General features: G+C 29.4%; 1 protein-coding gene across 1 annotated transcript in view; it reads left to right on the top strand.

Moving 5' to 3' along the window:
• plpp2a (phospholipid phosphatase 2a) overlaps window positions 1–12964 on the top strand; it is a 47024-nt gene that overhangs the window by 27180 nt on the left and 6880 nt on the right. The window contains exons 2-4 of the mRNA XM_073849100.1: window positions 5187–5338; window positions 9972–10234; window positions 12403–12460. Coding sequence (XP_073705201.1) covers window positions 5187–5338; window positions 9972–10234; window positions 12403–12460 — 473 coding nt within the window. The remainder of the gene's footprint in view (window positions 1–5186; window positions 5339–9971; window positions 10235–12402; window positions 12461–12964) is intronic.

The following is a 12964-nucleotide window of genomic DNA, read 5'->3' as shown; positions in this document are numbered from 1 at the left end:
ATATGCAACAACTGAATTGACGCTTCTAAAAGCAACGCAGTTTAATGGAAGACTATGCACGCAGATATCCATGCCGGTGCGCGTCTGTATATTTAACGCAACGCGCACGTCGTGCAGCCTTTTGCGCAGAAGTACTTGGTTACACAAGTTTGTATAGATAATTATGTTGTAAATGCAATTGTCAAGCAGTTTGTAATGCATTTTGGAACAGGAGATGAGCGCCTGATCTAATGCGCCACCTGACCCGTTCTCGAAGACTTACCTTTTAGTCATTATTTGGGTAGCACACATATTCTGAAAATGCCTTCAGCAGAATTCAAATTAGCCATTTTAATCTAGATTAATCGAGATTAAAAAAAAATTATCTATGCCCACCCCTAATATATATATATATATATATATATATATATATATATATATATATATATATATATATATATATATATATATACATATATATAAAATTTGGCATACATTTAATTTAAAAATAGTATTTTTGAGTTATTCACTTATTTATTTTATTAACGAAATATTTTTTTATTCACTCAATTATTTAATTTTATTTTTACCAAAATGATTTTTATTAATTTTAATTAAAACTGTATTTTAGACATGGCCTTACAACTGAGCAAACAAATTAAATTATTTAAGCAGATCATTTAATTTGGATGGCTCATTTTTAGTAAACTTTATAAAATATCATAATTGCGTCATCAGACAACAGTGTTCCCAGAATTTTTTGAGTTATTCACTCAGTTTATTAATTTTATTTGTTCTAATTAAAACTGTATTTTGACTGAGTTATTCATATAAATTATTAAGCAGATCAGTTAATTTGGATGGTTCATTTTCAGTAAACTTTATAAAACATATATTTGTGTCATCCCAGGATTTTTTTTATTTTTTTTTGCAAAAAAAAGTCTTTCACTCATTTTTTATTTTATTACCAAAATGATTTTTTATTTTTGTATTAAAATATTAAATTTTTTTAATATTATATATTTATTTTATTTTATAAAATGATTTTTATTGCCTTTAGTTAAAACTGTATTGTGGACATGCTCTTACAACTGAGCGAACAAGTTAAATTATTTAACCAGATTAGTTTGTTTGGATAGTTTTGGATCCCAAAAAATATGATGTAAAATATAAAACATAATATCTGAGTCATCGGCGTTCCCTCAAGTCCTTGTGCCACATTTTTTTTTATATTTGTTATACAATGTTTGTTACAAAATGTCATGGTACCAAAATTGTTTATTGAAAAACAGAAAAACCCTGACATTGTCCAAATTAGTCTACCTTTTACCAAGTGAGAGATAAATATTCTTCAAAATAAAACAGTCTTTTCACAATCTGCATTGTTTCAAAAGCAGCTTTAAAGAAAATCCAGATGCTAATAGCTATAATATCTCAATGTTTTCATGCCTTATAGTTGCATTTTGCAGACTATGATATATGATTATATGATTATGATATAAACATGTGCTTTATCATCTTTGTCACTTTAACTGCTGTCCTAATGTACACATAGTGTTTGGAAATAAATGAAAAAAATTAAAATAAAACCGGTTTCCTGAACTATATCTTCTTAAACTTGTCATATCAGGCAGGTGACGTGAATGTTTTTACAGTAAGGAAAACTTAATGATACGGTCTTTTCAAACAAGAAAGAAGAGGGAGATGTGCGAAAGGCAGATAATCAAAAGAAGGAAGGCAGAGAAAATACTTGAGTAGGAGGTTAAAGGTTGTTTTTGTGTGCTTTTACAGTCTTGACATTCAGATAGATCTGATAAAGACTGTTTACCTGCCTTTGTGGATCTTTAAGGCTCTGAATATCCTGAAATAGTGGACGGTCATGTTCCTAAAGGATAGTTTTACCTTCAAACACATGATGATAAAGGTACATTTAACGTTCAAATCATTGGTTACGTTACTAAAACCAAAGGTTCAACCCTTTCATAACCCAGCTGAATGTTATCAGTCTGAGTCAGAATGTGGCTCTGATCCAAAATCTAGTAAACTACGTAGGAAGCATGTTATGTTCGCTCCCAGTGAAAGTCAGGTTATGCTGCTTTCTACAATACAAGCCTGGAAGTGATTTGTTATCAGGAATTTTCTTTTATAATAGCAGTTTTTTTTTCATTTGTATGCTGTTTATTGTGCAGTTTCTTCATCTATTAATAGCCTGTTAATAATTCATATTTGTAAATATTTTTGAAAGAAATCACCTAGCATGCTTTTGATCAAAAATGCAAAAAAAAAAAAAAAAAAAACTATTTTCAACATTGCTAATAATAATAATCATTTATGTTTCTTTTTGTTCTTTTTTTTTTTTTTTTTTTTTCAAATGCCAAAATCTTAATTATTACAAACTTTTGACTGGTAGTGCATGTAAGTAGCTTCGGTAGTTTGACGGTAACTGATGACTCTTTATGAGTTCCCAACAGACGTCCCCCAGAGCTTATTGTCATCTCCTCGCATCTGTTAAAAGACAGCTTTACAGTTGAATTCATTGTGAAAATGTGTGTGGTTGCTGGAGCCATTGTGTCAATGTTATGAATGTAGGCCAGGTTTTTTTTTTCTTCCTTTTACAGCCCTGTCCGGGTTTATGGACATTTCCTTTTGTGCAAGAAAAACCTTGTGTTCTTTGTGCCTGAAAACAATGCATGCTTACTCAACACAACCCAGGATTTCGTGTTGGGACTAAAATGGGGATTTTTTCCGGCTGGAAATAGATTATGGGTGCAGAGTTGACCTAACAATGCTTCTTAAATGCTTAAATCCTTCTTAAAGGTATAGTTTGCCCAAAAAAAGAAAATAGAAAAGTCTATGGAAGTCAGTGGGGACCATCAACTGAAAGAAACTCATACAGGGTGAATAATGCCAGGATTTTCATTTTTGGGTGAACTGTCCCTTTAAATAATTATTTTAAATATAAAAGCCGAAAGAGCATTTGTTAAAACCCCAAAAATGCTCTCTGACACAAATTATAGTCATCATGAAAGTGACGCATCTAATTGTGAATTTAATTGCAATAGATAGCAAAATATCAAAGCGGGTGACATTTACAAGCAAATTATCCTAGAGCTTGTACTCAAATGTTATAATGTTTTGTGTATATAATTTTTTTTTACTTGAAATTAAAAGCATTTTAATTAAACATTTTTACATTTCTTAAAAAATATTTTTGTTTTTTATAACTTATAATAACGTATAATAACTTAAGTAATAATAGTTTTTTTTATTAATTAAATGTTCTTTAATTATTTTTATTTTTATTTATTTGTAATATATCTGTTTTTATTTATAGACATTTTTTAGCCTTTTTAAAATAATAATTTAAAAATAATTAATTAATAAAAAAAATATTTTTATATTTTTTAAAATAATGTGATTTTTTTCTATTATTGTAATTTAGATTTTTACTTTTTTTTTCTCTCTCATTCTTTTTTCATGCTTATGTAAAGCATAAAGTTTTTGAACAGTAAGGTTTTTCATGTTTTTAAAGAACTTCTGCTTACAAATCCTGCATTTATTTGATCCAAAATACAGCAAAAGCAGTAATATTGTAAAATATTTTTACTATTTAAAATAACCGCTTTCTATTTGAAAATATTTTAAAATGTGATTTATTCTTGTGATCAAATCTACATTTTCAGAATCATTACTACTATTATTATTACTATTAAATTATTCAGACAGTTCAGAATTTTTTCAGGATTGTTTGAATATAAACATCCAACGATAAGCATTTTTCTGAAATTAAAAGCTTTTGTAACATCATACCATTCAAACACTTGGAGTCAGTATAATGTTTTTTTGAGATTTCTGTTTCAGATAAATGCTGTTCTTCTTTCTATCCATCAAAGAAACCTGAAAAATTCTACTCAGATGATTTGAACAACAACAATAATAATAATAATAATAATAATAATAAATGTTTTTGAGCAGCAAATCAGACTATTAAAATCATTTCTGATGATGCTAAAAAATCAGCTTTGAAATCACAGAAATAAATTGCATTTGAAAATATATTCAAATAGAAAACAATTATTTTAAATTGTAAAAATATTTCCAAAATGTCCTATTTTTGCTGTACTTTGAATCAAATAAATGCAGGCTTGGTAAGCAAAAGAGACTTAAAAACATTAAAAATCCTACTGTTCAAAAACTTTTGACTGGTAGTGTAAATATATGCATCGCGTTTGTCTAAAATATGAAACATTTTCCTTAAAATGTGTGCATGTTTTTTCTTTCTTTAACATATGCGTACGCCATTTGGTTTGATTCATCCAATGCAACGACATTCACACATTCCTCAAGTCTCTTAAGTGTCTGAAGTGTCCAAATATTTTTAAGGTGCATATTTTGGAGCACATCTATAAACTTGTTCAGACTCGGACCGCTTTGAATCTGTCATTCGGTGAAGTACATCTGCTTCAGTGCTTGTGTTTCGATCCAAGTAATATAATATCTGAGTGGTCTCCAAGGTCCTGATCCTGGGAAAGTTAGCGTGGCTTTGGGAATAGAAACTATGTTGATGAACTTCTGAGATGAAGCAAATATATTTCACTCGGCCTTGATATCCAGAGACTATTTTCCCTTGACGGTCCGTCCGGGATACATCTGATTGGCATCTATGCCTATGTTGTCCGATGGGGGGAAAAAAGAGCTGTGTGGAATATTCAGGATAAGGTTTATAAATACTCCCTCTCCCGGTTCTCATGACTTCAGATAAAAATAATAGTGGGGTTGGATATAGTGGAAACATAAATCAGTGTTTTCCTGGTTACAAGATACTGTTGCGGGCATCCGTTGAGTTGACATCTGGTGCCGTGACCCTGTCGATAATACTCCTGCCTTCCTGTATCCGGATGGCAAGTGGAGATTATCCAGCGACGCTGAATACAGAACATGTGTTTGACGTTTATGATTAGTCAGTGTCTCTCGTGGGAAACCTTCTGATGTGTTGTACACTGTGTCATAATCATTCATATTCATATCTGGGTGTATCGCAGAAGTACCGATGAACTCGCAGGTCGTCTGTTTTCTATTATAAAAGCATTTTTCTTTTTGTTCCCATGGAAAGTTCAACAAAAGACATGCACTAGATGATTTGTTTTGATGTGTGTTACTCAGCCAGCCATCTGAGGCCAATAATAACGCTGTTGTTTGTGTTTCAGTGGCGATGCCGTACATCATAATGACCATCATCTACCGGCCGTACCAGCGTGGCGTTTACTGCAATGACGAGAGCATCCGTTACCCCTACAGACCAGACACCATCTCTCACAAAATGATGGCGGCCGTTACCATTTCCTGCTCCATCATTATCGTGAGTCTCCATCGATCAATACAAATTTGCTCAATATGTACTTACCCTTAGGCTATCCAAGGTGTGGATTGAAACTGATTGAGAAAAATGTAGCATTGCATCACTTGCTCACTAATGGATCCTCTGTAGTGAATGGGTGCCGTCAGAAAGAAAGTCCAAACAGCTGATAAAAACATTGCAATAATCCACACCACTCCAGTACATCAATTAACAACTTACGAAGTGAAAAGCTGTGTTTGAAATAAACAAATTAATAATTAAAAAATAAAATAATTAATAATAGTAATAGTTTAGTTTTTCTTAAATAATAACAGTGATAAATAAATTATGATAATACTTTTAATTTAAAATAAAAAGTGAGTGTTAAATGAAAACGCAGTTATTTTATAGTACACTTGTATTAAAAATACAATGCTAGTATTTACATTTTCTTTTTTTTTCTTTAGTTAATTTGTAAATTAGTTTTCATTATTTTCAAACCTAAAATCAGACAACTTTTTAAATTAAATTAAAGTATTACATTGAAATACAATTATTTTATAGTAAAATTGGTAATGGTAATACAATGGTAATATTTACATTTTATTTATTTATATTTTTTACTTGTTTATTTTATATGGATTTTCTTCATTTTCAAACCTAAAATCAGCAAACATAAAAAAAAAAATTAATAATAAAAAATTAATAAATATATATATTTATTTATTTATTTATTTATATAAAAAATCAAATTAAAAGTAATTATTAAATAAAAAATCTGACAAATTTTATTTTCGTCACTTTTATTTCAAATAAAAAGTGAGTATTAAATAAAAATACTATTATTTATAGTACACTTATAAAATACAATGCTAATATGTACATTTTTTTATTTTTACTGGTTTGTTTTAAGTGAGAATTAAATAAAAATACAATTATTTTATAGTACAAAAAATGCAATGCTTATATGGACAATTCCTTTTTTCTTATTTAGTTGTTTATTTTTATATGAATTTTCATTATTTTTAAACCTGAAATCAGATAAAGTTTTTTTTTTTACTTTTATTTGAAATAAAAAGTATTAAATAAAAATGCAATAATTTAATAGTACGCTTGTATTAAAAGACATTTTCTCTTTTTTAAAGTTTTTTTTTTACATTTATTTAAAATAATTAGTGAGAATTAAATACAAATACAATTATTTTATAGTACACTTAAAAATACAATACTAATATTTACATTTTATTTTTACTTGTTTATTTTTTATATAATTGTTCATCATTTTTTTTAACTTAAAATCAGCTAACGTTTATTTTTGTCATTTTATTTAAAATAAAAATGTGAGTATTAAATGAAAATACTGTTATTTTATAGTAGACTTAAAAATACAGTGTTAATATTTACATTTTCATTTTTTCTTTTTTACTTGTTTATTTTTTTAGATATATTTTGCAAACCAAAAATCAGGTAAACGTCTATTTTTTTCACTTTTATTTAAAATAAAAAGTGAGTATTAAATCAAAATAATATTTTTTAATAGTACACTTAAAAAATACAATGCTAATATACATTTATACTTATTTATACAGCACATTTTTTGGTTGTGCATGCGCACTATGTGCACCCCGATCATGTTTTAAACTTGCTTCTTACCAAAATATGAGTCCATAATCCATAATCTCCTGTTGTCCTCTCACATCAAAATCCACCTACATATTTGTTTAAAACAGTTTGGGACTTGTAATCCGTGCTTAATCTGTGCATATTTCTGGAGAAAACATTATTATGGATGATGGTATTTTAGCAAGAAACGACAGTTTGAAGTTAAACCATCTTGATGCATTTGTTGGAAAGTGGAGTCTTTGTTGAATCAAGTGGATGGTGACTTTGAATCTCTAAAAAGGACGAAAAAGTAGTCTAGAAGACATAAAAAATCTAAATGAGTTCAACTCAGTGATTCAGTCACAGTAAATCTTATTGGCTCACAGAAAAGGAACATTGTCTTTAAAAAACAACTTAAAATTCTCTTTATTCCTCAGACAAAGCTGTTGTTTGAATTCAGAAGTTAGTATGTACTGTAGCATGCAATTCAATAGGAACTACTTTGTTGAATGTGACAGATGTAACGTTTTTACCTTCATGTACCAAACCTGAAAGAAAGTAGGTCAAACAGATTTGAAATGACGTGAAGGTGACTAAATAACCAGAGAATTACTCTTTTGTTTGAACTATTAATTCAAAAGCATTGTAAATGTCTGAATTGATTCAGTGTTGAACTACTTGTGAGAACAAACCAGTTGCAGCCGTTATGAAACAACATTTCTGTGGCGTATTTGGTTGCGAAAACATGCAGGTTGGTTTGGTATTGTGTCCACATTTTCAGAAAGAACATTGTAATTAGTTCAACATGGTTCGTCAGTGAGAGTTCAACTCAAAACATGACTCATCTACATCACAGACTCATAGTCTGACTGTCATTTACTCGCAGTACTGAGTCTTAAGGCGAGACCAGTTTATGTAACACGTTTGGTTCACAATGGTAATTAAAAGGTGTTACATAAAATATAGGTGCATAAGAAATTAAAGGAATTGAAATGTACAAACTATTGCAGTGTGCCAATATTTATTGTTGCGTTACTATTAAGTGTTTAAAAGCGTTTTTTTCTGCTGTGATGACAGTCAGAAGATTTTTTCTTCTTCTGCTCACCAAGCGTGCATTTATTTGATTAGAAGTACAGCAAAAACAGTACATTTTTTAAATATTTTTACTATTTAAAATGACTGATTTCTATTTGAATATATTTTAAAATGTAATTTATTTCTGTGATTTCAAAGCTGATTTTTCAGCATCATCCAGTCACATGATCCTTCAGAAATCATTCTAATATTCTGATTTGCTTCTAAAAAAACATTAATTATTATTATGTTGAAAACAGCTGGGTACAATTTTTTCAGATTTCTTTGTTGAATAGAAAGTTCAGAAGAACAGCATTTATCTGAGAAAGAAATCTTTTGCAACATTATACATGTCTTTATAAGCACTTCCACTCAATATCAATTTAAAACATCCTTGCTAAATAAAAGTATTAATTTCTATAATTTCTTGGCCAAAAAGCTTTTTATTTCAGGTAAATGCTGATCTTTGGACCTTTCTAGTCATCAACGAATCCTGAAGAAAAAAAAAAAAAAAAATTCAACAGTTTAAAATATTGATAATAATAATAATAATGATGATGATAATAAATGTTTCTTGAACAGCAAATCAGTATATTAGAATGATTTCTAAAGGATCATGTGACACTGAAGACTGGAGTAATGATTCAAATTTGATAACAGGAATAAATTGCATTTTGAAATATATTCAAATAAAAAGCAGTTAAATATTAAAAATATTAAGCAATATTATTATGGTATTTTGAATCAAATAAATGCAGGCTTGGTAAGCAAAAGAGACTTATTTAAAAAAACATTAAAAATCTCACTGAACCATATGAACCATTTTTGGTTCCCCAAAGAACCTTTTTGTGATCAGTTAAAAGTTAAAAGAACCATTTTTTCTTAGTGTGAAGATCATTTTAATTATCAGAAGAATTTCCATTATAAAGAACATTTTGTGCAATGGAAAGATTCCATAAATGTTCAAGAATCTTTATGGAATCATCTATGCCAATAAAGAACCTTTATTTTTTTAGAGTATGAGGAATCTTTTGTAAAATGGAAAGATTCCATACATGAATATTAATGTTTATTAATAGAGCCATAGTTGCTAGTAAAGACCATTTTATTTTTAAACGTGTATTACTCATACTTGGGGTTAAAGGAGAAGTTCACTCATTCTCTTGTCATACAAGATGTTCATGTCTTTCTTTCTTCAACTGTAAAGAAATATTTTTTTGAGAAAAACATTTCAGGATTTATCTCCATATAGTAGACTTCTATTATATTAATTGTATTTGTTAGATAAAAGGTGCCATAGAATGCATTAATAATACAATATCTACATAGAAGGTTAGATAAGGGCAAAGATTCTCCAGAAATGGTTTTACAAGTCCATTTGCAACCCTAGAATTTGTCCCTAGAATGAAATGGTCTGTTATTACCTTATTTGGAAGGTTCATGAATAATAATGATGAGCTCTGCTCTGATTGGCTGTTTCACAGAGCAGCTTATTTCAGTAGCTCGTTGAAGCAAGTGGATAGTGACTTTGAATCTCTAAAAAGGACGAAAATGTGCTATAAAAGTAGTCTAGAAGACCAAAAAAAAGTGATTCATTTGCAGTAAATCTTATTTTAAATCTTATCATTTTCAAAAAAATAAATAAAATTAATTTCTCTTTATTCCTCACACAAAGCTGTTGTATGAATTCAGAAGAGTTACAATGTAGTGTGCAATTCAATAGGAACTACTTTTATGTACCAAACTTGAAAGAAAGTAGGTCATACAGATTTAAAAACAACGTTAATGTGACTAAATAACCACAGAATTACTCTTTTGTTTGAACTATTAATTCAAAAAAGCATTGTGAATTGCATATTAGAATAAGAATAAGAAACACATTAACATCTTGGATGACAAGGGGTGAATAATTAACTGTAAATTGTTCTGGAAGTGAGCTTTTTTGAATCTTTAATACTTTTAATATTCTCACTTGCAGATCACTTCAGGAGAGGCCTACTTGGTCTACACCAAACGTCTCTACTCCAATTCAGACTTTAACCAGTACGCTGCGGCGCTCTATAAAGTGGTGGGGACGTTTCTGTTCGGCGCATGTGTGAGCCAGTCACTGACCGATATGGCCAAGTACACCATCGGACGCTTGCGGCCCAACTTCATGGCGGTGTGCGCTCCTAAAGTGTGTGAGGGCTACATGCTGGAGATAAACTGCACGGGACACGCTCGCAACGTGACCGAATCCAGGTACAGAAACGAGTCGGGAAGGGTCGAGGTCAGAGGTCGTAAACAGCTAACCTCACTTCCTGTATTTGTTTATATTTGTCACCTGTTGTTTCGCTTCCTGTTTGTCCAGTACATTTGAGCTTTCTTAGGGTTTGACCTTTGCAGTGCAAAGGTCTCAGTCATGTTCTCAAATGCCACATGTCCTCAAGAGACCTGAAATAATAATAGATTTGATTGTGCATGCACTAGAAAGCATGACCTGTGGTCAGAGTCAGTTTACATCAGTAAGGAAATATTTGAGTCCTGTATAGGCAATTAGGGAGAAAAATAAAAATTAATTGAGAAATTATAATTAAATATATACATTTTAATTTTAATATACAATTAAATATTAATTTAGTATTTATGATTAATACACAGTGTTTTTTTAACTAAAACTATAATAAATAGTTTTTGGTAACTGAAGTAAAACTGAAATAATACATAAATATTAGATAAAAATTACAAATGTTATTTTGACCTCTAACTGAAATAAAATAAGTTGAAGCACAGAAATGACTAAAATTGAAATATAAAAATAGGTTTAATATAAGCATTTAAAAAAAGAATAAAACTTGAATAAATTAATAAAGCTTGTACTAAAATAACAAATGTAGACCTTTTAACTTGTAATTGTATGTCTGTAAATTTTGTTAAATTGTCAGTCTTATTTTCAGTTGACTTGTTTGTTTTAACCAAGAAACACTGTTTTCAATTTCTATCATTTAAAAGTATTTTAAAATACTAATTTTACAAATGTAAAATAGTATGTATTTGGGCATTTTAATTCAGAAAAAGTATTTTAAAAAGTTCAAAAGAAAACTTGACAATAATAGATGAAAAACCTAAAATTTTGAACGAAAACTAGAAATTTTCTTTTGGTGTCTAACTGAAATAAAACAAGTTGAAGCACAAACTAGTTGAAATAAACATAAGGTTTAATATAAGTATTTAAAAAAAATAATAAAAGTGACAAGAATGTAAGAAATGTAATAATGTGTGCTTTAAATAAATTAAATTTAAATAAAAAATATAAAAATAAATGCTAAAAAATATTAATAAATACTATAATAGTACATAAATGGTACTAAAATAACACTGTTCGAATGTTCAGAGTCTGTACATTTTGTAAGTTGTGAAAATTCTGAATCTGGTTTTGCTGACATTCTGTTTTCAGTTGTTGTCATTACACATTATTTTAAAATAAATAAATATGTTTATGATATATATTTAAAAAATAGGGAGAAAATCTCTGAGCACATAATTGTACAATGAGTAAAATAGTGTGTATTTGGGCATTTTAATTCAGAAAAAGGTTTTTTAAAAGTTCAAAAAGAACTTTAACAATAATGTTATATTAAAAATAAAAATGTCAAGCACATAAGAAATATAATAAAACATGTACTTTAATTCAATTAAATTGTAATAAAAAATGCTATGAAATATTAATAAATAATATAATAGTAAATAAATAGTACTAAAATAACAAATGTTCAAACGTCTGTATATTTTGTTCAATTCTGAAAATTCTGAATCTGATTTTGTCGACTTGTTTTTTTACCAAGAATCGCTGTTTTCAATTGTTGTCATTATGCAATAAATATATATTAATGTAAAATTTTTAAAATAAAAAGCTTGTTTTCATATATAGAATAAGGGAGCATGACATATGTGACCCTGAACTACAAAACCAGTCATAAGGTTAAATTTGACAAAACTGAGATGTATACATCATATGAAAGCTCAATAAATAATCTTTCAATGCTTTCTATTGATGTATGGTTTGTTAGGATAGGACAATATTTGGCCAAGATGCATCTATTTGAAAATCTGGAATCTGAGGTTGCAAAAACATCAAAAAACTGAGAAAATCACCTTTAAAGTTCTCCAAATTAAGTTCTTAACAATGCCTATTACTAATGTACATCATCGGACATCATTACAAAGTGCACTTGAAGGCCAGTATGAACTTGTGATAAATCTTTTAGCACAGATTACATTTCGAAACCATAATTTGAAAGTGTCATCCCATAAATGTGTCATTCAGAATGATCTGTGGACTGTGAAAATGATTCTTTTTCCTTTTCTCCTTGAATTGTTGTCTTGTATCTGTCCGATCCGCCCTTCCTCCGTGGATTGTGTTGCGCCAGGCTGTCGTTCTACTCCGGTCACTCCTCCTTCGGGATGTACTGCATGTTGTTTCTGGCGGTGAGTTGTCACAGTTGTCTTCCTCTCCTGCAATCATGCTGACACAGAAGACTTGTGTAGACAGATAAAGGAAAGCTCTCAGAGCAACAGGAAACACCACGGAGACAATAAACTACCACCTTAAACATGTCTCCAGCTTTAAATCAAGACAGTATGTGGTGCTTAAAGGGACAGTACACCTAATAATTATAGCTGATGTTATCAGTTACTCACCCTCATGTTATTTCAAACCTGCATGATGTTTTCTCTTCACATCATTGTTTTTCTTTTGTTTTTGTTTATTTTTGGTTAAAGTTTACATAATTTTCTGGTTGCTTCGCTCATGTGTAGACATGTCTGTATTTGTCAAGTATTTGTCAATATCCACACAAGGTGCTTTCCTGTAGCTTTTAAAGCATTGCAATGACTTGTATTGATTTTCCTGCTATTGAGCCCTCAAGATTGATTTTCCATTTTCTTTGCATGTTCTATTTTTCAAGTCTTGTGTAATCCGTTGTTGTTTTT

Source organism: Garra rufa, chromosome 10 (genome assembly GCF_049309525.1).
Source record: "Garra rufa chromosome 10, GarRuf1.0, whole genome shotgun sequence".
Classification (NCBI taxonomy): Eukaryota; Metazoa; Chordata; class Actinopteri; order Cypriniformes; family Cyprinidae; genus Garra; species Garra rufa.
This window is presented reverse-complemented; position numbering and strand designations above follow the sequence as displayed.